The sequence below is a fragment of the Quercus robur genome, chromosome 4, assembly GCF_932294415.1.
Source record: "Quercus robur chromosome 4, dhQueRobu3.1, whole genome shotgun sequence".
NCBI classification, from domain to species: Eukaryota; Viridiplantae; Streptophyta; class Magnoliopsida; order Fagales; family Fagaceae; genus Quercus; species Quercus robur.
This window is the reverse complement of record NC_065537.1, coordinates 30,877,687-30,904,946: the sequence shown is the minus strand read 5'-3', so window position 1 is coordinate 30,904,946 and position 27,260 is coordinate 30,877,687. Positions and strand designations below refer to the sequence as shown.

At 37.4% G+C, this 27,260-nt stretch overlaps 2 protein-coding genes, 2 long non-coding RNA genes and 1 pseudogene across 4 annotated transcripts; 4 read left to right on the top strand and 1 right to left on the bottom strand.

Moving 5' to 3' along the window:
* Positions 1-6,975: 6,975 nt before the first annotated feature.
* Positions 6,976-8,819, bottom strand: LOC126724419 (uncharacterized). Its single transcript, XR_007654976.1, has 2 exons — positions 8,707-8,819; positions 6,976-7,064 (listed from the first exon to the last, which is right to left on the bottom strand). It is a non-coding gene; the product is annotated as an uncharacterized LOC126724419 (long non-coding RNA).
* Positions 8,820-17,156: 8,337 nt separating this feature from the next.
* LOC126724418 (uncharacterized) lies at positions 17,157-17,887 on the top strand. Its single transcript, XM_050428962.1, has 2 exons — positions 17,157-17,378; positions 17,646-17,887. Exons 1-2 carry the CDS (start codon positions 17,196-17,198, stop codon positions 17,763-17,765), a joined length of 303 nt encoding a protein of 100 aa, XP_050284919.1. The 5' UTR covers positions 17,157-17,195; the 3' UTR covers positions 17,766-17,887.
* A 2,178-nt stretch (positions 17,888-20,065) lies between these two features.
* On the top strand, positions 20,066-22,525 carry LOC126724417 (uncharacterized). Its single transcript, XR_007654975.1, has 5 exons — positions 20,066-20,237; positions 20,353-20,464; positions 20,573-20,709; positions 21,353-21,457; positions 22,475-22,525. It is a non-coding gene; the product is annotated as an uncharacterized LOC126724417 (long non-coding RNA).
* Positions 22,526-24,739: 2,214 nt separating this feature from the next.
* Positions 24,740-26,203, top strand: LOC126721740 (uncharacterized; annotated as a pseudogene).
* Positions 26,204-26,207: 4 nt separating this feature from the next.
* Positions 26,208-27,260, top strand: LOC126721739 (putative protease Do-like 14; the record flags this gene model as incomplete). Its single annotated transcript, XM_050424801.1, has 3 exons — positions 26,208-26,442; positions 26,536-26,666; positions 27,036-27,260. Coding segments are annotated over 3 exons (591 nt in total), but the record flags the coding sequence as incomplete, so codon positions are not given.

Below are 27,260 nucleotides of genomic sequence, written 5' to 3'. Positions count from 1 at the left end.
TTTGATAAATGCCATATTCATTTGTGTGATTGTACTTGATAAAATGTGTTTTCACGTGCTCAATCTTTGTTAATTCAAGCACAAAAAGATTTTTGAGTGTTTTAGGTGTTTTTGGAAAGTGCTTTGCTGGAAAAATCTGAAAATTTCAAAAATACAGTTTTGCCCTGTTTTGGCGGCTCAGTCGCGGGTATGTCAAGTCGCGAGCTTCAGTCGCATCTTCGCTGGTCAGTTTTGGCGACTTGTTCGCGAGTGGAAGGTCCAGTCGCGAGATTCACTCAGAGATTTTCGCGGCTCAGCTCGCGACTCACTCGCGGGTAGACCTTCCAGTCGCGAAAAACACTTAGAAAAATTTTTCAAAATTTTCCTCTTGAGTGTTTTGGCGGCTTGAGCTGGCGACTGTGTGGCGACTTGAACCAGTCGCGAAAATCGCGTGTTTTGCAGAAACAGGAGCAGTTTTTAAACCTCTTTCAGTTTTCCCTCGAACTTTTGTAACTGTTCATCTTCTCTTAAAACTGCTGTTTTCTCCCAAAACTCTTCGTGAATCCATTTTTCAAACCCTTTTGGTGCTTCATTTCTTCTCCAAATCATCAAGAAACGGTATGGGTTTTGATTTCTCAATCTCAGTTTCTTTTTCCTGCTTATTTCTGTTACTGTTTGGACTGGTATTGTGTTCGTTATTCTTATCTCTATGTGTAATGGGTATGGAGTATCCTGTTTTTGATATTGTTCTCACCCGTTTTCATGCTGAGCAGTCAATGTGTTTTTCATTGTTCTGAATTTTTGCTGATTATTGAATCTGAGAATCTTTTCTGAAATGGGTTTGGTGTTTATGTGACTTACTCATTACACTTGCTTGAATATTGATGTGTGGTTGTTTGGTTTCTTCATGATTGAAATTTTTTTTCCCCATGCTCATGTCTCTGATGGAGTGTTTTATATTATATGTTCAAAATGATTCAAATGCTGTTTCCTATTGCATATCATGGTCATGTTAACCTGTCTCAATGACAGTTGTGATGTATTTCTTCTTCTTGGTGCACTTTTACCAAATTTGTTGCACGGATTAGTTTGTGTTTCTGTGTATTGTTCGAAGGTTTGGTTGGGTCTGTATTTTTTTTCAGTCTGGGTTTCTACATTGAAATATTGTTTTTACTGAATCTTGTTGACAATCTTTTGTGGGGTATTGTTGCTTGGTTCTTTTCTGTTGGTCTGTTCTCTTGCAGATGTCTCGTCGATCTTCCAGGGGTAAAGACATTGTTGCTGACGAATCAGCATCCCCAGTTGCTAAAAGGACTCGTCTATCATCTCAAGCATCTCAAGATCCCAATGAGGATAGATTCAGAGTTCCCCTGAACTCACACGCCTACTCAAATGTGTTTGACAAGTCAACAACTATAGTGGAGCGGGTAGTAGAGTTCAACACATTAGGGACTACATTCATCCCTCGAATCTTTGAGAAACGAGACTGGGCAAACTTGTTCGGAAACTTTGATGATCCAATGGATGAGCTGGTCAAAGAATGCTTCTCCAATGCCTCTGATCTTGGACCTGTCCTCGTTTTCTGGGTCAGAGGAACAGAGTTTAGTGTTACCCCAGACTCCATCGCAGATCTTCTCAGCATCACCAGACCTCAGAATGTGAATTTAACTCCCTATGATGAACGAAACCCAGAGGTTGGGGAAATTCTACAAATCCTAGGACACGATCATGAGGTGTCTAGTGCAGGAACTTCCATCAGCACCGCAAAGTTTGCACCTGAGTTGACCACACTGAAGTTGATCATGTTCACCAATCTCTACCCACTGTCCAACACTACATTCATCAATCTTGGGAGAGCTATATTTCTGTGTGATCTCATTACCGGAGCCCCCATTGATATATGTGCTCACATCTACTACAACTTGAGGAAGACCGCTTGTCGATCTACAGCTCGAGGAATCATTCCATTTTGCAGTCTCGTCATGAAACTCATCCTTAGTGCATGCATTACTCCTCCTGCAGATGGTAAAATGTTGACTCGTCAACGTCCCATTTCTTTGTTCACTCTTCAAGCGAGCAGAAGTCACTCCTCCAAATCACCAAGAAGTGCTCACATCTCTCCGGTTCCTTCATTTGCTCCTGACTCAGAGACACCTGCACATACCACATCTGCATCTCGTGATGTTCCTGAAGCTTCACTGGCTGGTATTCCGCAAGCACAAACTGCTTCTCATACTGACAGAGTTGGCAGTGTTCTTGAGCATATTCAGAAACGCGTTGATGAGCTTGTGGCACTTCTCTACTCCACAAACAACCATGTCCAAATGCGCCTCGAGACTATGGAGAATCAGCTAGATGAGATTTAACGAAAGTTGGACGAGAGTCTTTAGCTATTCGTGACAAAAAGGGGGAGAGCATTCAGTAAGGGGGAGAAAAGTTCAAAGGGAAGTGTGCATAGTGATAGGGGGAGTACACACACACACATACTTTTGTTTTTGTTTTTCGTCTTATCTTCTAAACTTATGGTTCTTTTGGTTTTGATACACTGTGTTTTGGTGTATAACTGTTTCTAACTCTCTTCATATACTCTTGGATAATCTTTTATATATGTTTGATGATGTTATTCAGGTATTTGTTGGTTTGTACCCATATGCTTTTGTAAGCTTTGAGGGTTTATGTTGTATGCATAGTTTGTAGGCCTTGTGGTATGTACCATGCTTAAGTGCAGCCTTTATGCTATGTTGAAATCAGTACTTTAATCTAAATGTTCTGCATTGTGATTGTTGTACTGTCACTCTTGTGCCCTTGTAGGATTGTTCCTAGATGCATATGCCTTGTGTGCTATGCATTGGTTGAGTGTTGTACATACAAGTGTCTTGCCTTGTGCTTGTTAACTTGTATGTCCTTGTGTTCATTCCAAGTGTGAATGAACACTGTGATCACTACTTTGTGGTGTTCACTTGGTTGATCAAGCCATGGTTTGTTTATTAACTCCATCTTTGCTTGATCACATATTGCCTGTTTCATATGCATTTATAATTTTCTGCTTACAATGATCATGGTGTATTGTTGTGCTTCAGGAGTTTATGTTCATATGATTCAAGTGCTTCACAGCTTCTAGAATTAGGTGTGAGTGAGTTTTGATCAACTGTTCCAAACTCACATGTTAAGTCTAGAGTCTGTTTTAGGGTTTTGTCACGGAATAGCCAAAGGGGGAGATTGTAAGGTTGAATTTATTCAACCATCTAATTGGCTTTATTCCGTGCCAAATTTGCTTGTAATTCAGCATTTAGTAACCCTGTATTTAGGTGGGATTGTTGTAAGGGTAGTGAGTGAGATAGTGTGAAGATTGCTCAAGAGTGTGCAAGAAAACAGAGTGTCGCGGCTGGGACTCGCGGCTTCAACCCGCCAGAAGATGCACACGTGCCAAGCATGCTGGAAGATGAACAGTCATGCTAGCTGGAGCACTACAGGACAAAACAGGACAACTGGCCATACGGTTAACTCGCGACTGGAACTCACGACTCAGTCAAGCCGCGAGGTTAAGCCGCGAGCCACCCCTGTTTTGGAAAAACCTGACGTTTCGCATTCCACTCCTCTTCAGTATAAATACCCTTTTAACCCACGATTGAAAGAGAGCTTCCAGAGAGAATTTTGAGAGAGAAACCCTAAAGAAAAACCAGATTGTTTCACCCACAATCTCTACCTTAGAGTCTCATCAAATTCCCTCACTCTCTTCCTCTCCATTGTCAAATCCTTGAGAGGCCTTTATACCAAACCTGGTTCTCACCATTATCATCCCTGTGAGACAGTCGTTTGGAGTTCTGGGAAGCAGTTAGGAAGGAGCCAATATTCATTGGTTGATGCTACGGTGAAGTAGCGGAATCCGGAAAGCGAGAAAAGAAAAAGGTTCGGCGCAACCTCGTTGGAGCAAGAAGCTTGGAGGGCTTAGGTGCATTGGGTAGATTAGGCTTGGAGGGTCTATTGCTGTCCTTGTATCCCAACTGTATTTTCTAGTGGATTGATTACCGCTTGGAGGGCGGCGGAGAGGTTTTTCGCCGAGGTCTTCGGTTTCCTCTTCGATAACATATCTGGTGTTATCGCTGTGTTTGCATCTTCCTTCCTCTCTATCTCTGCCTTTACATTAATCTGCTGTGGTTTATTTTGATGTGGCTTAGATAGTTGTTTAATCAATTCCATGTTATAGCATATGTTAAGTTTCCGCACACTAGTTGTTTAACATATTGCATGTGTTGATTAAATTGGTTTTTGGGGGTCTAAACGTTCAAAAGTGTTTTTGTACACGTTTTTGAACTTTCACCTTATATAGAAAGGAAAAAATAAACGGGATTACTCCCTCCCAAAGAATTGGAGGAGCATCCACTGTTGATTAAGCGCCCCACCATTGGATGCAAGGGAACATAGAGCTGCCTGGTGCAATTAATGGCGCCTCGTGGGCTACGAAACGCCAGTAGCAATAATGAGTCATGTGAGACTGTACCCCTACACGCGTGAATCAAAGAATTGTGATAATTTATCCAATAAATATCAAAATCCCACATTTTCTCCTCGAATAAGAGGGAAAAACCAGAATTTTGAGGGGCTATTGTAGGGGCAAAGGCCAAAAATCATACAATGGGCCTTGGGCCCCATACGGGAAGATTAACCATGTCTGAAGAGAAGACGTGGGCGCCAAAAGGCTCCCAGCCCAGTTCTCGTGGGCCTAAAGATGTTTAAAGGGCGGTCTGAGGAGAAATGTCTCCTTGAACGTGACGAATATAGCTCAAACATGCACTCTGCCTACTAGGAGGACCCGCCACAACGGACATTAGTAACAAGGACGAGTCCCATAGACCCGCGGCAAAGAAGGAAACGTAAGATATCCAAGGAGAGGCTGCAACTGCCACATTAAATGCATTGCAACTACTTTTCTGGCCGCATTGATGTAGAGAAGACCTATGAACAGTGCTGCCTTGGCTACCACAACTCACAGAAAGATGGAGGGGATGTCTGATGGGACAAACACTCAAGTGAGGGTTCAGATAATCAACAAGTGTAAGGCCTTGATGGCTTCAAGAAGACTATATAAGAGAGGGAGTCCTCACGAGGAGAAAATGAAGAAAAAGGGAGGTAGAATAGAAGAACAGGAAAAATAACTATAGTTTTTGAACAGGGACCCGTATACATTCATCTCATCTCCTCAGACTGAGAATCTATGGGCAATAAGAGGATTTGCTTACTATTAATTGTTGTATAGCCCAACTTTAGCCAGTGTACACTTCATTAAGGCCTAGTTTTATAGCTTACTCTTTACAAATTCATTGTTTCTGGGCTCCTTGGACCAGAATCCCACACCTATTGGGCCTGGGCCCGAAATTGTGACCCTACATAATTAATTAGACTCTAAAAATTTCACGACATGCCTATTGATTATTATTTTATTTTATTAGGTATACATGTATATTTCGTTCTTATATTTGACATTCTAATTATTTCTTTATCTTTTTCTTAGGAGCTTTTCTACTCCTTTTGTTTCATGAACTCTCCTTATAAAATTCCAGGTCCCAAATCCATTGTGCCCCTTGGAAGTAATTTGAAAATGACATTTTGAATTTGTAGAATTACAACAATAAACGCAACAACCAATTTATGTATTTTAGCTTATTTTTATTTTTATTTTATTTTATTATTATTATTTTTTTTAAGAAGCAAACTTTTTAGATAACCTTTCAAAGAGGATTATTATTATTATTTTTTTTGAGAAAGAGTATATAAATTATTATTTTGTGGCCATTTGTTTAAAATTTTTCTAATTAGGGTGAAAATATCATTTAGCAGGCATGGAATACAGAAACTCCAATGGGCAGCAATATGTTATGGTTATTCTCCAAAATAAGATGTTGTAGGATGGCTTTGGTGGGCTGGAGCCGAACACTGGGAAATTCAAAATCTAATTAAGATTGATGATAAACAAGCAAAACATGAGGCCCTCACAGCTTTGAATGATGCAGCCAATTTAACTCAAATACAGAAAGTGAAGGATGAGATCAATTCCCTTTTATTCCAGGATGGGCTATTTTGGAGACAGAGATCAAGATTTATATGGTTACTAGCAGGTGATAAATAAGACAAGTTTTGAGCTCTATGCATGTTAATTGGTGTGTCAATTTTTCTTTTGCATGAGTTTACAATCCTTATTTGCATGAGTTTTACTATCCTTTTCCTCTCCTTATAAGCACTCCACATAACCAACTAACTACACACCATGGCCCAACCAACTAACAACCCATAATGGCAGTACAATTTATCTAGACTGTACACTCCCACACACCCACATGCAGGCACACAAGCAGGCACACACGCAGCAGCTATACCCACACCACCTGTGCACACCCACATGCAGAGTCCCCTACACACCCTTACACACACAGCAGCTTTACCCACACCACCTGTGCAGCATACCCTTACACCTACTTAAAAATATCTACAAATATCAATAGCCCACAACTGTCACAGTCTTTATTTACAAATATCTGTAAATATCCACATTCCACCTGTCACAATCCTTACAATTAAAATTCAATCCTTACAATAACAACTATCACAATCCTTACCATCAAAATTCAATCCTTACAATCCTTACAATAACAATTGTCACAATCCTTACAATCAAAATTACAATAACAATTGTCACAATCCTTACAATCAAAATTCAATCCTTACAATCCTTACAATAACAATTGTCACAATCCTTACAATCCAAATTACAAAACAATTGTCACAATCCTTACAATCAAAATTCAATCCTTACAATCCTTACAATAACAATTGTCACAATCCTTACAATCAAAATTACAATAACAACTGTCACAATACTACTTTTGAAGGCTCTAGGCCATTATGTGCAGGGCATGGTGCAGCTGATGCACTGTGAAGCTGTGCATAGCATTCTTCATTCAGTTTGCCATCTTTTACAATCTTACGATGAATAGATACTTTGAACTTTCCTTCTTCATCGAGTTTCCCTACCCCTCTTGTCTTTAAGTGTCCATTTTTTGGCTTGCAATCAATTGTTACTCGAAGCCCTGCACCATGATACACAAAATTATTGTTACTTGTTTTTCACTATTGTTTGTATATGGCATCATTAATCATATGTAAGAAAAAAGAACAATGCACCCATCACTTTGTCCATATTGTCCATAATTTTTACCCTAAACAGAATATGGGACCAAGATTAGCAAATAGTAGCATTTCAAGTCAAAGCATGCCAACATTGCACTTTTACAAGGCAAACTTGACATTGACATTTAAAAGAACAATGCACCCATCACGAGTAGAATAAAAAAGAAACAATGCATCAACCTTGAACAATTCAGTATTTATGACAGTTCCAAAAAAGAAAACCATACCTGCAAAGGCATGTTTAGTCTTAATGTTACTTTGCTCACAGTCTGCACAAGCAACTAGACTATAAACACTTAAACTCATCATACTGTCATACACATTAAAAAAAAAAAAAAAAAAAAAAAAACAGATCAAGAAATACTCCAATTTGGACAAAAAAAAAAATCCTAACTTTTGAGGAATTCATTTCAAAGGTCTGCTAGAGCAAATACTCGCTCACTATTAAGCAATTTAAAAATATCATTATTTGAAGTAATTTTCAGTTTATAGCTAATCAAGAAAAACATGAAACATGAATTAGAAAAATTCATGAATTAGTTTGACAATGGTAAAACGCATTCATCAACTTAAAGATTATGATGAATATATAACAACTTTAAATCAGCAAAGCAAAACTTCGCAAAAGTTTGGGATTTAGTCCTCTCATGGTGAAAAATGACAAAAGATATATGCTTGTTTATTTAAAAGGAAAACAAGTAGGTAAACCACCATTTATACATATAGATTCTGTTAACAAGTAAACAAGAGACATATAGCTATTAATCCATTTAAGCTTTGGCCACAATAAATGGGGAAAATTCATAAAACAAACTCTTGTTCATAAGCTCAATTGTGCCTAAATTTAAATGCAATTTCTACTTTATTGTATAGATCAGTACCATATTTGTATAACTCAGAAATGCCCAATTATAATTAGAGTTCATAAATCAGTAACATATCTGTATAACATTGAAATGCCCAAGAATTAAAGTTCATCTAGAAATATTTGAAGATTTATTAAAAGAAAAAAACACGTCACCAAATTTTCAAACATTCTTTTGAACCAAAAACCCAGAATGTTTGAGGGAAGCCTTAACATATAAAAATCTAAATTGACTACTTAAAATTTGGGCTAAACTTGTTAAGTATGATTGGTAACAATTCAAGCAAGCAAAAATTTTCCCCTCAAGTTAGCCTATCAAGAGCCACATTTTATACCTTTAAAATGAACTACAACACGTAAAATACCCATCTGCAATTTAGGAAAATAACAGGTACCTAAGAAAAATTAGGACAAAAAGAGAAATTTCATAATGATTTTTTTAGCATATACCAAGCAACACAATTACTTTACTGATGTCAAAGACAACAACACACAACAACTACAAGTAGGCCACTTTCCCTTCAATCACAACACATTTGGCTGTACCCAAAAACCTCCATTGTTTTATGCAAAAGGAAACCTAGTCATTAATAAAAACTGAAACAAAATGGGGGTTTCGATCATATCTAAAAAGCAAATAAAAAGAGAAGAGAAAATAAAGAGAAAAAGAAGGGTACCAGCGGCCACCAATGGTGTAAACACCGTCTATATGCACCGCTGCCGGCAGTAGGGTGGTTGCAAGATGAAGCTCAGCCAAGAACAATCTGTATCCAATAACACAAATTCCACATTATATTTTTCACAAGTACAACAGGGAATTCAATTTCTTTATCAAAAGAAAACGAAATCCTAATACAATACTAAAAATTAAAAAATCTTTTTTTTTTATTGTTGAGAAAATTAAAAGAAGGAAAAATCAAAGAGGGAGATAGAGGAACTTTACTGGAACCACGGCCGGAATTGGTGGAGCGGAACACGGTGGTTGCTAGCGATAGCCATGGAGATTGAGCATCAACTTCTCTCTTTCCCAATTTTCCCCAAACCCAAACCCTAACCTTCTCTGATTTGGGTCTGAACCAAATCGGCAAGGCTGGCTCACCGCAACCACCACCTCCGATGGTGGCTTTTTCTCTCCTTCGACCAAAATCTCTTTCTCTGTGTCTCAATCTCATTTCCCTCCATAGATCAAACCTGAAAGATCATCAACTTCTCTCTTTCCCGATTTTCTCCAAACCCAAACCCTAACCTTCTCTGATTTGGGTCTGAAAAGCATCAATGTCTCTCTCTACACCCGATTCTCTCCAAACCCCAACCCTTACTCTCTCTCTGATCTGGGTTAAAAAAGGATGCGTGTATGGGTGTCGGGATCTCTGGTGAGCTAAGGTTTTTTCTTTGTTTTTGCTGATGGGTTTGAGTTGAGTATGCTAGAAGTGGAGGTTGAGAGAGTTTGAACTTTGAAATTTGAGAGAGAGAGAGTTTGAACGGCTGATGAGAGTTAAGAGTTTAACTCAAGTTTTTTTTGTCCGGTTGAGTTAAACCCCAGTTAAGTCAACTGAACTCCAGTTAAGTGTGGTGGACACATTTTAAATGATGTGTCCAATTTTTGAGCGTGGATCATTTTGGACTCAATCCCCACCGTGAACTGGAGCCTCTCCATTTCAAAGGGAAATGGAGAGGATCCGGTTCCCCCAAGGATACTCTTGTTATACTTTACTCCAATAATATATCTATCTTTTATCTTCAAAAAGCTATTCCTCTTTTTCTTAACTAAAGAGGAATAGTAAAGAAAACTGATTAGACAAATTTAAAATAAATGGCCACAAAATAATAATTTAAATAAATGCATTTACTTCGTACTACAGCTTTTCAACAAATGGAATGAAAACACTTGTCATTGTTATATGCTAATGGATGCTTTACGGAATCAAAACCAAATCGTGTAGTTTGAGAGCAGTAACAACTAAAACATTATAGCAAATGTAATAAAGAAGAATCAAAGCCAGATTATCTCAAGTGATGCTCTACTTAGGGAATTGCGAGAATCACAAATTTGAGGAATGAAAAGTGACAAGAAAGTGAAAGAGTAGGAAAAAATAGAAATAAGAAAAGTGAAATTAGAGTTAGCCAATCCAACAATGGAATAACACGTATTTATTAGAGTTTATGGGTATAACAGTTGGAACTAAGAAGTCTAAAAGTATTGCAAAGTAAGATAGACACTGTAATTGGGAATGCTAAAGACAGAGTAGAGGAAATGCCGGATATTATAGTTAGATAATACAATACTAAATGCTGGCCCCTTTTTTAATAGATATAAATATATAATTGGTAATAACGAAAAGCAATTGAAGGAAAGGCAGAGGAGGAGACTCTTTTTCAAAATATTGTTATACAGGTACGGATCTAGGATTTCAAGTTAGGGGGCGAAGTATAAGAAAAAAAAAAACCAAATAGGTATTTATACAATATTAACAAACTATCAATTAAGATAAATATACAAAATCATTGTTTCTTAATACATTAAGATGCAATCATCTACTAATGATGACAAAATAATAATAATAATAATATTGTTTCTTAAGATTATCCGCTATTGCAAAAAAAATTTATTTTAACAAACCAAAAATTACTTTTGCTACTTTAATATAATATTTAAAACGTCTCGTACAGTAGTCTTTTTGAGGATACCCTTTCCAAATAACAAAGGATTTCTAACAATTTCGTTAGTTGCCCGGTTTTGAAAGTATGTGTGAAACTAGCATCTCGAGTTTTTAAAACTCGAGATTTAATTAGAACTCGAGTTTCTAAAGCTCGAGTTCGTTGTTTTGGTAATACCCTTACGTGGACAAATTTTTCACGTGGAGCCATGTAAAATCGAGTTTATAAGACTCGAACTTTGCCCACCATTAAAACACAAATCCACATCACTTTCAAACGGCTCATTACAAAATCCTCAAAGTTCAAACACCTAAACATGAACCCTTTCAAACTCACTCCCTCAAACTCACTCTCAAACTCCGCCCTCTCAAACTCACTCTCAAAGTCACTCACTCACTCACTCACTCACTCTCAAGCCGTTCGTAGCCCACCGTTTGTAGCCCGCCATTCGTACTCTCTCTTTTCAGGTTCTGGGTTCTCTTTTTCTTTTTTTTTTCTTTATGCTTTTTTTGGATTTGTGTGATGGGTTATTGTAAATTTGAGTTCTTTTCTGTTTTGGGTTCTTGAAATTTTGGGTTTTTGTAGCTCAGTTTAGTGGCTGAACTTTGTCTTTTGTGTTTTTGTTTGGGTTTTGGGAATTAGTGGCTGAATTGAATTTGTTGTGATGGGTTGCTTTCTGGGTTGTTAAATTTAGTAGCTGAATATGCCTTGGTGATTTCCTTTTTGGGCTTCTTCAATTGTGGTGGTTGCTATATGGGGGTATTAATGGCTGAATTTGTTTTTGATTTTGGCTTTTGGATCTTGGGTTTTGTTTGTGATTTTTGAATTTGGATCCTTGTTCTTGGATTTAGTAACTAAACTAAAGATGACTGTCCAAAAATATGTTGGATTCTTGTTCAATAGTTGGGATTTTTAAAATCACAAAAATATGTTATGGGAATATGCTTGTGTGTTTGAGCAAGTGCGCATTGTACACAGAAAAGGAAGAAAAGTGGGAAAAAGAAGAAGAGAGAGCTTGTTGTTGGTTCCTTGCATGGGTTTAGTTGTTAGTGGGTCTGTGGGTGTATATTTGGATAATTTGGGCTTTTAATTGGGTTTAGTGACTTTATTTGGGGTACTAAAATTAGGTTGTACAAACTTGTGTCTTTGGACTAACATCAAGCTGTTATTTATTTGTTTTACCTTTAAAAAAAAAAAAAAAAAAAAAAAAAAAAAAAAAAAAAAAAACTAACTAACATCAAGCTGTATGGTTTATTTGAGTAAAACCAAATTACTCAATAATCTGAATTGGAATACTGAATATAGTGGTTTCCTTTAGTGGAAACTACCATGAAATTTACTATGAAAATCATCTTTATTTTAGTCAGAGTACATGAAAGATTAATGGAGGAACTTTGGTGGCCAATAGAACTTTGGATTTGATCACGTTTACTTGTTAGAAAAATTAAATATTTGATCTGCGTACAGGTTGATATCTAAAATATGATTGAAAATTGCTTTTGGTAGCTAATTTCTGCACTTGGAAGAATATAAAAATGGTCTTGTGGCCTACGAATGTTTGGTGGCAACCAATGTAGAGATTGAAAGGAGTTAGGAAATGCACAAAAGAAAGAATAATGTTAAAAAATATAATCTGATTTACTTACGAAAATAAGTTTAGAATAGGAATGTAGAAGGCCTAAAAATTTTCTGTTAAGGGCCATCCTCTTGCATGGTTAGTTGGTCACATTTTGCTGATGCTCTTGAAGCTTGAATGTTTCTGTAACTCTTTCTTTTCATTTCAAATTTATGGTTCCAACAAGTGTAAACTTTTATTTACCTACACGTTCTTATCTAGTTTGTATGCACTTGTAATGTTTTACTGTCATTTTAATCTTGTATATATATATTGTACGGCACCGAGGTCCCAAGACCCAGATAGGCCCTGGGCTCAGGCCCAATAGCACGGCCCCATCGCCTTAAGCTCTTCTTGAAACTGCCTTAAAAAAATACGAGTTTTGGGCCTCAGTTCCTGAACTATGCTCGGCATAAAACTTCCCGAACAATCAGTGAAACCTTGTCCGGGCGTACCATAGGATGCTCGAGGAGCATCACTACCTAGCAAATTCACCTGAGTTGGAACCAAGTTCCAAGGCCATAATCGTTACATTCCACCCTCACCTAAAACATTCACTTATAACAGATAATATTGGACCTTCAATTGCACTAACAATGACAGTAATCATGATCTTCCCACTAACTTGAAGCTATAAATAGAAGAAGTTGGGGAAGAAGAAGGGGTTCAGAAAAAAGAGAGAAAAAACAATCATTTAGGAAGAGAGTAGGAATATTACTTTGAGTCTCTGTGCTGAGAACGACCCAAAGTAGGAAATCCTGAAGCGCACTTTATAAATAAATTGTGAGCCCAAGTGAGGTTGAGCCCAACAGTCTCATTTCAGGCGCGCATATATATAATTTTGAAGGTGATGGAATGAAAATATATGTAGTCTTATCAGACGTTGGCACAGAAAAATTGGGGTTTTCATAACCTTTTTAATTGTCTATACTCTTTGTAGTATGGAGCCTCGGATCGATGAGGAGCTAGAGATCGTGCACCCTGGTCCCCAAAATTAGTCAATTTTGACATGACAACGATATCATCGATCAGAGGACATTTGAAATGGCAAGGTGAAATATCTTCTAACAACCGCTTTAATTTTTACGTTATCTTTGGCTTTTAGTTAGCAAGTTCTTTCAAAGTTGTATATCTAGTTCTAACAACCAAAATAATCTTGTATCGATTTTGCAGGACTCGGGCCCACTTACGTGCCGTGGTTGCACTAAGGAGATGGCACACATTCAGATGCAAGATAATCAGGTGATTGACATTATCAAGTTGGTAAGGCTGGAAGGATTGTTTAGGGCCCCTTCCAGAGAGATAGATCATTGTCTAATATCGGCCCTAGTTGAGCGATGGCGGCCGGAGACTCATACGTTCCACCTTCCACATGGTGAGATGTCAATCACCCTACAAGATGTGGAGGTCATTTTCGGACTTCCTATAGACGGTGAGGTCTTGGTTGGGCTGACTGCTGTGGTGGATGGAGATTGGAGTCAATTGTGCATGGAGTTGCTTGGTTTTACTCCGGCGAATGACAACAAAACTTTGGTGGGGCAAAGAATTCTCATCAGCTGCCTTGTTGACGCCATTGCAGAGCCACTACCTCATGACGCGACGAAGATTCAGATACACCAGTATACCACTAGGGGATAAGCTTTTCATGGACAAGTCGGGAGATAGGGTGCATTTGATGTTTTTGGAGTTCCTGCGGAACCTTCGTGATCCGCCACAGTATAGTTGGGGTAGTGGTTGCCTGGCCTGATTGTACAGAGAGTTGTGTGGGGCAAGCGAGAAAGGGGCATCACAGATTGGTGGGGCGTGCACCTTGGTCCAGTATTGGGCATGGGCAAGGTTGCCATTCTTCTGCCTGAGGATAAAGCCCCCACCTGGATGTGATTATGGCCCATGGCCAAATGCTTCACTTGCATTTAACTAAGTATTTTCTTGATATTTAGTGTGTTATGCAATGTACTCTTCTTACTAACTAAGTGATATTATCTTTTCTTATGTTATTCGCTTGTAACTGTAGGTGGGTGCGGGTGCCAAGCCCGAAGAGTAGGCCATCCAACACGGCCTTGATCCATTATCGCAAGCAATTAGTTAGAATGCAGCCAAACCAAGTAATAATATTCAAAAATTCTGTTTGGTTATGTTAATTTTCCTTAAGAATATGATTGCTTCATCCTTTAACATATCTTTTGTTTTTCCCTTTATCTATGTATTCTCCCTTGTTTCACATTTTAAGATGCTATGATAATTGTTTTTTGTTTCTATTGTAGATTGTGTGGCAGCCATACGAGGAAGACTTCGGCCCAGGGGCGGCGCCACCTTATGGTCAGGGTGGTCCCAGGACCACCCTGACTTGAAAAAAAGAAAAAAATTATACATAATAATTTAAAATTTTATATTTATCTACCTTTAAAAAAAATTTTAGGAATACCCTGAATTTTTTTTATGTCAATAAAATTAAATTTTGATTCATAATTTGAGCAACTTAACAATATATTAGAGTCTTTCAATTTTTTTAATTTTTGCTTTAAGTAAAAGGCTATGCCCCCTAGAAAATAATGACCGGTCCCCAATTCTTTCTAGGATCTCTACTTAGTCCAATAGATAACCCAAAGTCCTCAAATAAAATACTAGTTAGCTCTCCCAATTGTCCAAATGGTTTGTTGTCAATCCAAATATCCAATAGACAATAATCCACACCCTCAAAATACCGTCTTTTACCACTCATTTTCAAACAAAAATTTACTTTTTTTTTTCATCATTCTCAATCTCAAGAAGCCACTGTAAGGTTGAATTTATTCAACCATCTAATTGGCTTTATTCAATGCCAAATTTGCTTGTAATTCAGCATTTAGTAACCTTGTATTTAGGTGGGTTTGATGTAAGGGTAGTGAGTGAGATAGAGTGAAGATTGCTCAAGAGTGTGCAAGAAAACAGAGACTCGCGGCTTGGCCTCGCGGGTGACTCGCGGCTACAAGCCGCCAAACGCAGCACATGTGCCAAGCATGCTGGAAGGTGAACAGTCATGCAAGCTGGAGCACTACAGGACAAAACAGGACAACTGGCCATACGGTTATCTCGCGACTTAGTCAAGCCGCGAGCCACCCCTATTTTGTAAAACCTGACGTTTCACATTCCCCTCCCACTCGAGTATAAATACCCCTTTTACCCATGATTGTAAGAGAGCTTCCAGAGAGAATTTTGAGAGAGAAACCTTAAAGAAAAACAAGATTGATTCACCCACAATCTATACATTAGAGTCTCTTCAAATTCCTCAACTCTCTTCCTCTCCATTGTCAAATCCTTGAGAGGCATTATACCAAACCTGATTCTCACCATTATCATTACTGTGAGAGAGCTGTTTGGATTTCTGGGAAGCAGTTAGGAAGGAACCAATCTTCATTGGTTGATGCTACGGTCTAATAGCGGAATCTGGGAAGCTAGAAAAGAAAAAGGTTCGGCGCAACCTCGTTGGAGCAAGAAGCTTGGAGGGCTTAGGTGCACTGGGTAGATTAGGCTTGGAGGGTCTATTGCTGTCCATGTATCCCAACTGTATTTTCTAGTGGATTGTTTACCGCTTGGAGGGCGGCGGAGAGATTTTACGCCGAGGGCTTCGGTTTCCTCTTCGATAACACATCGCGTGGTGTTTTTGTGTTTGCATCTTCCTTCCTCTCTATCTTTGCCTTTTTATTATTTGCTGTGGATTGTGTTTTGTTTTGACTTAGATAGTTTTTAACCAATTCCATATTATAGCTTGTGTTAAGTTTCCGCACACTTGTTGTTTGACATATTGCTTGAATTGGTTAAGTTGTAATTTGAGGGTCTAAACGTTCAAGGGTGTTTATACACGTTTTTGAACTTTCAGCCACCTAGATGATTCTCAAAGAAAATAGATGTAATCCCTACTACTTTTTCTCCTGCTGATACAAGCCCACAGTGCCTTACGTTTCTTTAGTCTCATTGTTGATTGCTCTAAACACATTAACTCTCTTCTCAACAAGGGTAGAAATCAAATAAACTCCTTTCATCTAAAAAAAAAACTATCCATATTTGCTTTCAGTTCTAGCTTCTTCTTGTGTCTGGTTTGTTTGTTTCTTCAACATCATATGGGTATTTAGATTTATGCTTTTTATATATATGATAATGGTCATTTAGTTTTATGAATATGCTTTGTTTATTAAGTTGTTCAATTTGTTGTATTGCTATATGATAATATATTATATCTCTTTCCATATCATCATTTTTTTTTTTAATTTGAAATTAGGAGCTGAATAATTCATTAAAAAATAAGAAAATTTTCAATATTATGGATAATGATGGGTTGATGGTGCTTAAAATAATAGTATTCAAATTTTTGTATGTGTATTGTAAAATAGACTACCTTTTGTACTTCCATTAATATTTAAAAATATGACAATATATCAAAGTTGATAATTTTTTATTTATAAATTTATGAATTATGATTTTTCTATCAATATTGCAATTTGGCCCCCCCAAGTACGTGTTCCTTGTTATGCCCTGTTCAGCAACACTAATAACAACCACAATTGAACTCCACAAGTTTTATGTTGTAAAACTTTATGCATTTGCATATTTTTTTATTGTTGTTGTTGTTGTTATCGTCAATATATAAAATTTTCTTTTTATTAGATTCTGTAATTTATGCTTCTCGAAGAACACCTTGAAAAAATTTCTTGGAGTCGCCACTGCTTTGGCCACCTTCCTGAGTTCTGCGTTGCAGGGAGGGATACGTGGACAACAAGGGTGCCGCTTGTGTGTTTCTGCATAGTAGAGAGACACCACCCAGACCGTGTCCTTCGACAGTTTGGGTTGGCATAGGAGCCGTCTGACGATGTTGTGTACGATGATAGACTGCATAGAATAGACTTACGTGGGAAGATGGAAAAGAATTGGAGGGAGGAGCATGGACCGTATATCCTTTCATGGGATATGAGACAACAACAACTTTGTCATGCACCTCTTCAGACTGGTGAGATGCCTCGCTATCATGCCTATTACCGCTGGTACCGTCCGGTCACTCGAAAGTATGTTGACCGCAACAACGCTAAATTAGATATAATGGTAATGTGTTCTAATTAGATTTTATTGCTTGCTTCATTTTTTTTTAATACATGTACGAACGTAGAATCAATTGATTTCTTTTTTTAGCAAATTTGGTTTGATTTGACTGACATCCAATTAAAGACTTTCTGTTACATATAGTATTCTAATAAAACTGTTAGTTCTTAGTTGAGTGTTTGAGTAGATTAATAAGTACTATATTATCAATTCATTAATTGATACATAAATGTCTCAAATCTGATTGTACTAGTTCTTTCTTCATTTCAGATTGAAAGCCATTTAGCGCTGTTGGAGATGCTTCCTGAAGGCAGCCGAGCTCACAACCATGTCCGGCGCGTCCTAAATAATGTGGCTGGGCTTAGTGGTGGTCCTGCAGCAAATGGGTAGGCAAACAATGGGCATGAGACTGAACCAGCAACTACTGCAACCCCAAGCACAAGCGTAGCACCTGTAAGTACATTGACCCGTGGTCAGCGTGTTACTGCAAGCCCAAGCACATGCGCAGCTAGGGGCCGTGGTCGGCCTGCTACAGCAAGCCTAAGCACAAGTGCAACTAGGGGCCAGCACAAGTGCAACTAGGGGCCGTGGTCGACTTGCTACAATAAGCACAAGTGCAGCTAGGGGTTATGGCTAGCCTGCTACAGTAAGCCTAAGCACAAGTGCAGCCAGGGGCCGTGGTCGGCATGCAATAACCCCTCGGGTTGTAACTAGTCCTGAGATGCTTGCACCCATCCCGCACGCATCTCCTCAGCTCGAGGTCCCTCCACCCATCCCAGATGCATCTCCTCAGTCCGAGGTCTCTGCACCCGTGGTAGATGCATTCCCTCAGCCTGAGGGCCCTTCACCCACCCCACCTTCGTAGCCTAATTTTGATCTTGGTATTGATCAAAATTTGACCCCTCCTATACTCCTCGAGACACCCTCGTGCCCACCCACCAGCTCCAGTGCACCCATTCCTGGCCTCTACACAGAGCATCATTACCCACCTACCTCATCCTCATCTGACCCTCTAGGGCCTCCGATTGGGATTGACACTTTACAGCCATATATTGATGTATCGGACGAGCATTCCCCTCATCAGCCCTCACCGCCATGAGGTAGACCGCAACGCACTAGAAGAGCACCCACTTGTGGGACAGGTGGACACAAAATAGGACACTGAGGCAGCTCTATGGTATGATAACATTAATTACAATGTAATGATATATTTTGTAGTTCACTTTATTCTTATCATTACACCAAATATTGATTGCATGCATCTAATGGAATTTGCAGCACGATGATGAGCCTAAGGATGATGCCTCGCAGCCTCCTCCCCCGCCCAAACATTACACGAGGATTAAAACACGCAAAATTGGTGAACCTTGAGTAAGTGCTAAAGTCATGGAATTTGTTTTCCTTGCTTGAAACCCAACAAAGAAAGTGAAAAACCTTTACTCAGTTGAGGTATCTTCTTGGTACTACTGTTTTGCTTTGATTTGGGTTCCAAGTTTACTCTTTTGTTTTGTTTGTTTGTTAGTTTTCTCTACAATCTATAAGAAGCTGTCACTTATTGAGTTCTTCAAATTATTTATTATTGAAGTAAAAATAAAGATTAGATTTAAAAAAAAAATAATTTGCCTGCTGGGTTATAAGTGGTTTGAGATTTTATTTTATTTTATTTTTTGGTTTTTGAATTAAAGTTGCTGTTGGGTTCTTGTGACATGAGTTTGTTTCTCAAGTATCTACTTTAAAATTGAAGCTATAATAGTATAGGTAATTACTAAGACAAAAATAATGATTGGATTTTTTATTTTTATTTTTTATAATTTTTGACCTAACTTAATGGTTGAGTATTTTGTTGTTGGTCATTTTGTACTGTCTTTCATTGTAAGCAAGCCCCAGTTTTTATTTATTATTTATTATTTATTTATTTATTTATTTATATTTTTTGTATTAATGAGGATACAATTACCTGGGATAATGGGTTTCTGTGATTTAATTAAGAGATTTGGGTATAAGTCAAAATGGGCACAAGGTTACATAATTTGTCGAGTAATGGCATGGCTTAATTATTGTTTGTTCCTGGGTTATAGGCTTTTTGTCTAGGGCAGCACATGGTTGCTTGATTGGTAGAGTAGCTTGTAGAGGGTCATAAGGAAGAAACACATGGTTACTTGCTCATGGTTTCACTCATATTATGTTTGAACAAGTGCTACTTGCTGGGCTTGAGTGTCGAATTTGCTTTTTTTGCGTCCAAAGAGAAGTGTTTTGCACCCGTGCTGCAGTGCTGTGCTGCTCTTTAATGTTTCTTATTCAGGTTTTGGGATTATACAACACCAAGACCCCAGAGAGAGAGAGAGAGAGAGCTTCTTATATAAGCATCTGAAGTTTGTGATAAAATTATGTTCTGTAGCAACTCTGGGTTGTGAGAAGAGCACTTTAAACGAGCTTCCAAACTTTGTGATATAATTACATTAGATAACAACTTTGGGTTGTCACTTGTGAGTACCACCCAAAAATTCATAAGATTTTTTCAACCTAAAAGTATGTATTCTTATATGCTTTTTTTTCTCCATTAAATGCTACGTAATTAATTCACACTTAGATGAAATTTTACTGCTGCTATTATTTTGTTTTATCTTTCAGAGTGTTTGTACTCATATGGTGCAATACTTAAACTTATGTTCCTTTTTATAAAAAAATGTATGGCAGGTATTGGTTCCTTTGATGAGGGTCTCTGTTACTTTCATGGAGGACTGGCAACTCAAAACTTGTTAGATAATGCAGATCAGCTGCCCTGCTTTCTTTGTTGCAGCTGTTTTTTTGGTGAATATACAGTCAGAAGATTGTAAATAAAATGGGAATCCTTTCACGCAGGTTCAGTATTACTGCTGGCATATATCACTGGAAAGATATTTTGAGAAATTTAAGAGGCGTTTTAAGTTATGATAAGAAGTTTCTTTGTATAATATATGAATCTTCTTCACTGCAGTGCAGTTAGCAGAAAGCCAAACGAGACGATGAGGCTTATCGTAACTACTTTTGTTGGTGTAGTTTTCGGTTTCTTCATAGGAGTATCATTTCCTACATTGTCATTAACTAAGGTACACAGACTTAGAATTCTTTGTCTGGTATATATTCATGTGCTTCAGCTTTTTTTTATTTATTATTATCAAGATGATGGGACATTTTTCACTGTGTAAATTTTGCAGCTGAATCTCCCGCCCAGCATTCTTCCTTCCATGGATCTCTTACATGTGAGGAATCAGGCCATGAAAAGACTTGGCTACCTGCGAATAGTATTAGTAGCCGCTCAACTGAAGCTCAAAATGTAACCAATACATCAAAGGTAACATCCTCTCATACTAGCATTATCAAAAATTTCTGGGGTTACAGGTTTTACTTGGTTTTGAACTTGGCTGAAATTAACAGGTAATCCAATATTTTTTGGAACCAGATCCATAAGCGCATTTGAGATTCTTGCACTTTCCTACTTTCTTGGGAATGCATTTTAGTTGAAGAGATCTGAGTTTTCTGGAAAGAACTCAAAGAACCCATTTGTTGTGAATGTTAAAGTGACACCTTTTTAACTTTACTGCTTGGAATAATATGGTATCGTAATTTATATGATGCAAACATCCAATTTTTTCTTCTCTGTTGACATCTTTCAACTATTGATCAACAAGTAGTGCAGTAGAAAAAACTTTTGGATTTTGAGGGCTGGCCAGGTGAAGATAGTGGATATAATGGTGAAATAGTCTAGAAGAGAAAAATAGGGAATCACTTTTAAGGGAAAAGATACCTTATAAAAAGGGTCATGCTTCCATGACTTTTATCATTCGGTGTGCTTTACATTATTGAATACATGCATGTTAAGTATGATCATGGCGAAATTAGAAATAATGCACGTTGCAAATTCTTAAGAAATAGAAATAAGTCATTTCTATACTTTTGTACTTACTTTTCCTGCTTCATTTATTATTCTGCTGTAGATTTGGGTTCCATCTAATCCTAGAGGTGCCGAAAGACTACCTCCTCAAATTGTTGCAGCTGAGTCAGATTTCTACCTGCGAAGATTGTGGGGTAACCCTAGTGCGGTGTGTATTTTTCTGCAACTTAAATATTCCTTGTAGTTACAAAATTTGTACAATACCTACAACTTTTTTATTCATATGTGAATATGATGCAATTAAGAATTTCAGAATACCATTTAGTTTAGAGGTTATACCTAGTGCACAAAGCTCTCACTTTTGTCGGGTCTAGGAAAGGTCATGGTAGCCAGTCTTACCCCCCCCAATATATTGGAGAGGCTGATTCCTAGACTCGAATCTGTGACCTGTCGCTTTTTAATGGAAGGCACTTGCATTCGCAACATGGCTCGACCTTTAGAATGTCATTTAGTTTGGACCAACTAAATTAAATTATTGAAAACTGATTAAAATATGGTGTTTTTGTGAACAAATGTTTTACTAGGATTTGTGACTTGGGATGAAGTGGAGAAGTTGTTTTACATGTGAGAAGTGTTAATGGTGTTATGTATGACCATAACGTAGAAGCTATAATCTTTCTTCATCAATGCTTTATCATATATAACTCTCCCCATGTCAGTGTTTGGTGTCATAATGTTTTTAGATTTCACAAAGCTGGTCTCAAATCTGAAGAAAGGAGGACTATTTAGGTCAAGGGCCAGCATAAAATTTAGTCGCATTACATGAATTTTGATCATTTAGAGAATTGAGTTGAGTACACACAAAGAAATATGTAGGACTTCGTAAGTGAAGAGAATGATATTACTTATATTAAAAAAAAAATGAAGAGAATGATTTTATGTTATAATTTCATACATGATGATAAAATGCATTCATTCATGTCCAGTATAATTCTAATACTTATTGTTCCAGTGAAAACTCTAACAGACAATAATAAAAAAAATTTCTCTCTCTCTCTCTCTCTCCCCGGTTCTGAGGAATCCTAAAATTTGCCACTGATGTTGTGACACTGATGCTTTAACGCCTCTGTTGATTTTTTTTTTTACCCCCTGTAACTGAAAGACATCTGATGTTGGTATATTAGAACATTTTAAAAACATGGAGTGATCAAGTTGGCATTTACAGGACTTAAAAAGCAAACCACGGTACCTTGTAACCTTCACCGTTGGTTATGACAGAGAATGAATATTGACACGGCAGTGAAAAAGGTCTCTCTCTCTTGCGTTTCTTTTTCTGTGTAATTATGTGTGTGACTGAATATGTTATTCTGGCAGTTTGCAGGAAGAAAGACATTAGGAGTACAGGAAGCCTTCATGTATCATTAATGTAAGGGCTGATGTTTTTGTTATTTATTCTGCTAGGAGGTGAGACTAAGAAGCAAGTAGATGACCATATTGTAGCAAAATGACAATGTTAATTCATTCGGTTTGTGGATTTGTTTTTCTTTTATTCCTGACTAGCATGGGAAAGTCTAGAAATGAAGTTTTGTTTTCTTTTGTTTTGAAAGAGATATTTATGCTTAATCAGTGACTGGTTAACACAAATTAAGGGGAGGAATAAATCGGGGCCCAACACAGACTCTTTGGCTGAAGCTATAGCAATTGCTAACCATCATGATGGAGTTACTGGTACAGAGAAGCAGCATGTGGCATATGATTATGCACTACGACTTGCAATAGGTTACAAGGAGGTAAGGAAAATCTGTCAATTCTTCTTGTAGTTGCGTTCCTTATGCTTTGGATCAAATATCTGAAATATCATGTCTTGCAGGCAGAGAATGTGGTTGCAGAATCACTTGCTGGCATTGCAAACTTGACATCAAAAACTGGTTGGAATCCGCAGACTAAGTTTCATCAAGCAAATAATAAAAACTCTTTATTCCATACTAGTTGGTAGAGTTTACTTCATATCTAGATGTTCTTGCTAACATTAAACATTTTGGTTTGTTATCATCATGTAATTGTATACTTCAACCCTTTATTCTCAGTGTGCTAATATATTATTATTTGATCCACTATTCTTGTCCCCTTTTTATTTCAGTGTCCACTGCTGAATATAAGTTACTGTCCTCCATCAGAAGTTGATCTGTCAAATGGGAAAAACCTGGTGAGAAGAATTCTTTAACTTGTTATTATAGTTGGAGTGTTTATGCAGTTATTTGGAAAATGAGAATGCCACTCCATTTAAGACTGATTACTTCCTGATATAATAACTTTTCTAGGTGATTGTTGTCTACAATCCTCTAGGATGGACAAGAAAGGATGTTATATGGATTCCCATGAGTATTTTCCTTTTATCTATTCCATGTTGTGATCATTATGCATACGAAATTAACAGAAAAGAGGGTTTTTCAGACAAGGGGTCATTTCCAATTGCCTTTGAGGCCTAATGGATCTCCTGCTTCTCTTTTTTCTCTCTCTCTCCTCCCCCCCCCCCCCCCCCCCCCCCCAAAAAAAAGAAAAAAAGATGAAGTACGTGCAATCTATTAGCCACATAAGCATGTATTTTTCAGTGCTTGCATGAATGTGTTTTAGCATGAGCCTTTAAAACGCATGTATGCTTCAAATTAAGTGAAAATATGTTGACCATTTATTTTTCATTCTCTTTCCACTAATTATAACCATAGGAATTGCCAATATACTACAGCAAATCAGGATCTATGTTTATAAGATGTGATGAAAATTTTAGGTACAAAAAACTGATTATATTGATTTACAAAAAAGGGCAAAAGGGAGTCTAATAATAATAGGTGTGTGCGTAGTTATGACTTATGAATTTATGTACTAACTGAGAATCTTACCTAATAGCCTATGTTTTTAGATTGGAATGCTCGGTTATAGAGATAAATGGGTGCCCTAAACAGAATTATTTGGCATAATAGGATCCAAGTTGGTAGCCCAAATTAGTTGGGATTATGGCTTGACTGAATTTAGTTAAATTGTTCGCTTTCCAGTGATGAACCATTATATCCTATTGAAATATTGACACTGTAAAGCATGTCTATTAATATAGTTTTTGGATGAAGCATGACTACTATTTGATATCTATATGAATACAAGGATAATTTTTGTGTATATTTTTCTTGGAGTTACCTGTGTACATTTTTGTTGCTACAGGTTTAATTTATTCTATGTTTCTGTGATAAGGGCATGTATTAGTTTCTTTATACATCATAAGTAGACAAGTGTATTCAATTTCAATATCTCCGTTCATAATTGTGATGTTTCTCTTGTATGCTTTCCTTGTACTTGGGTTGCCTTTTGTGCTTTTTCAATGACTTATTTAGTTGTGAAAAAAAGGTGATTTTCTATTTCAGTATCAATTAATCTAATATTTTGCCTACCCTCACTCTGTGGACTGTATATTTGACACTTTTCTTCACTCTCTGTTCAATCTTAATGCAGCTTTTGACTGCTATATCTACAATTGATGACTTGAACTATCCTGAGAAGACAGATACGTATTATATTGTAAATGCACCCTATATATTTTCAGCATGTTGGAAGGTTTGTGTCAATACTTTACTTTTAAAAAAGTTTACTTCTTTTGCAACAAAATGCTTAATGCTCAATCGTTGGCAGGTTGTAAAGCCTCTTTTGCAAGAAAGAACAAGGCGGAAAATCCAGGTTCTGCAAGGTTGTGGAAGAGATTTGTTACTGAAGGTAAGCATGGTTTCCATTTGTATTTAGAAATTTTCTTTTACAACTGCTAATGCTGGCAGAAACATAGTATCATTATTTCAATTGCCATTAAGTTATTTCTTAGTAAGCGGTTCTATACATGGATTTGGCCTCTCTTTTTTGATAATCAAGACGGTGAATTTTATTGAAATAAGCTGAAAAACTACAACAAACAGAAAGCTAAATAGTACTAACCCAGTTTGAATACAAACAAGGACAAAGCCTGATCAAGCTAAAGAAAATTACAAAAACTCTCCCAAGAAGGATAACAAACTGCACTTTTGATTAAACTAGGCAGAAACTACCTTCCCAAAGACAGTAGGAATTGGGGGGTGTTTGATAGTTTATGCAATACGTGATATATGTCTTACAATATTGCTTCACCCCTAATTAACACATGCTATGGCTTAGCTTCTTAGGTAGGTCTAAGTTTTGATAGCAAATTTAATCTCTATATTGCGTCTTGTCTTCAAATCAAGTTGTGTCAAATTTTATAGGTCAAGGCAGTTATTTTTAGGTCCTCTAGTCAATCTGTATGGTGAATTTGGATTTTTCCAGTTTCTGCACCCAACTTATTAATTGTTGGTTGGTACTCTTGTAATGTTAACGAGCAACCTCCCCCCCCCCCCCCCCCCCCCCCCGAGCAATGTAACGGTCTCAACATTTAATCTCTCTTTCTCATGTTGCCTCACCAGCATAGATGGAATTCTTTACTGTTTTTTTTTTTTTTTTTTTTTTTCTGCCCGCACTAGTGTATGCAATATGTATGTTCCATTTATTTGACAAGAACATTGTTCACTTGAATTCAGATAATGGATTATGGATCACTCCCGCATTTTTGTAGAAGAGAGGGCTCTGGATCGTCCAAGCATTATAGAAATGAGGGCACTGACAACTGTTTCTCATTGGACCATGCATTCCATCAACAACTCTATAATTATATCAATCAGCAAGCTTTGTCTAAAGAGTCAACTTCACCATTCGAACTCAGGGGTCAATGCATGTAGATTTTCCAGAGCCAAACCCAGAAGACACCGAGATCATGAAGACCATTCAAACTGAATTCCACAAGTTAGGAGCAAATGTAGCAGTGAAGGTTCCTGCGGCTCTGCAGGAATCACTATCATCGGATCAATGGCAACCTGGTTTTCTCTTAAATTTTATTTGGCAATAGATTGTGTCCTATTTATGTATATATATGTTTTTGGATTCAATTCGAGCTTGAAATTGTAGGAGCACTTCCATTATTTTCTTCTAGAGTTGGTTCAGTTCCATCATCGGATATAAAGAATGGCAACTCTGAGGCGGTTGGAGGTGACCCCAAACCATGTTACAATTGTTTGGGGAGAGATACAATTGCAAATGCTGCTGCTTGGGTTGGTCCTGCTGTAGTCAATCTTTGGGTTGCACATGGTATATATTTTGGGTGTTTGTATATGTTTGAGATTCAGTTAATTTGTTTAAAAATAGGATCTAACAGTTGTTTGTGATCTTTGTGTTTGATAGGGTTAGGGTTCTATGGCATTACTAATCAGAGAATAGGGTCAGGAACTATAATTGATGAGGATGGTACAATTTTAACATGCGCTCATGTTGTGAATGATATTCAAGGCATGGGGGGTGCAGTCAAAGGAAAGGTCAGTGTCTTTGGCGCTTTGTATGTCTTGTCTCCCTTAATAACTTGTAATAATGATTTTTTCTAGTAGTTTTGGTTCAGCATTCAGCGATGCAAATGGTTGACAGTTGAAATCTGATGGATAAGTAGATGTGTGGATAGTGCATGCATTGATTGTTTTCTTTGCCTATGTTATCCCTGAGTGTATAAGTAGGGAAAAAGTTAAGTTTTGAACTTTCAGTACGATGCATGCTGTTGCTTTATCAGTTTCTTTATATATAGGACTCATCATTTCTCTGTTTATTTAAGTTGTTTAGAATTTTAAGATATCATTGAATAGTTTTAGTACTGAGGTATACACCTCATATTGATGTCTGAACAATTGTTGCAGGTTTGTGTGACTTTGCAAGATGGTCAGGCATTTGTGGGTACAATTGTGAGTGCTGATTTACCTTCTGATGTTGCAATTGTAAAGATACATTCAAAATCCCCGCTTCCGACTGCAACACTTGGTTCTTCCAGTAAGCTTCGTCCTGGGGACTGGGTTGTTGCTATGGGATGTCCATTCTCTCTTCAGAATACCATTACAGCTGGTATTGTAAGGTATTCAGAATAA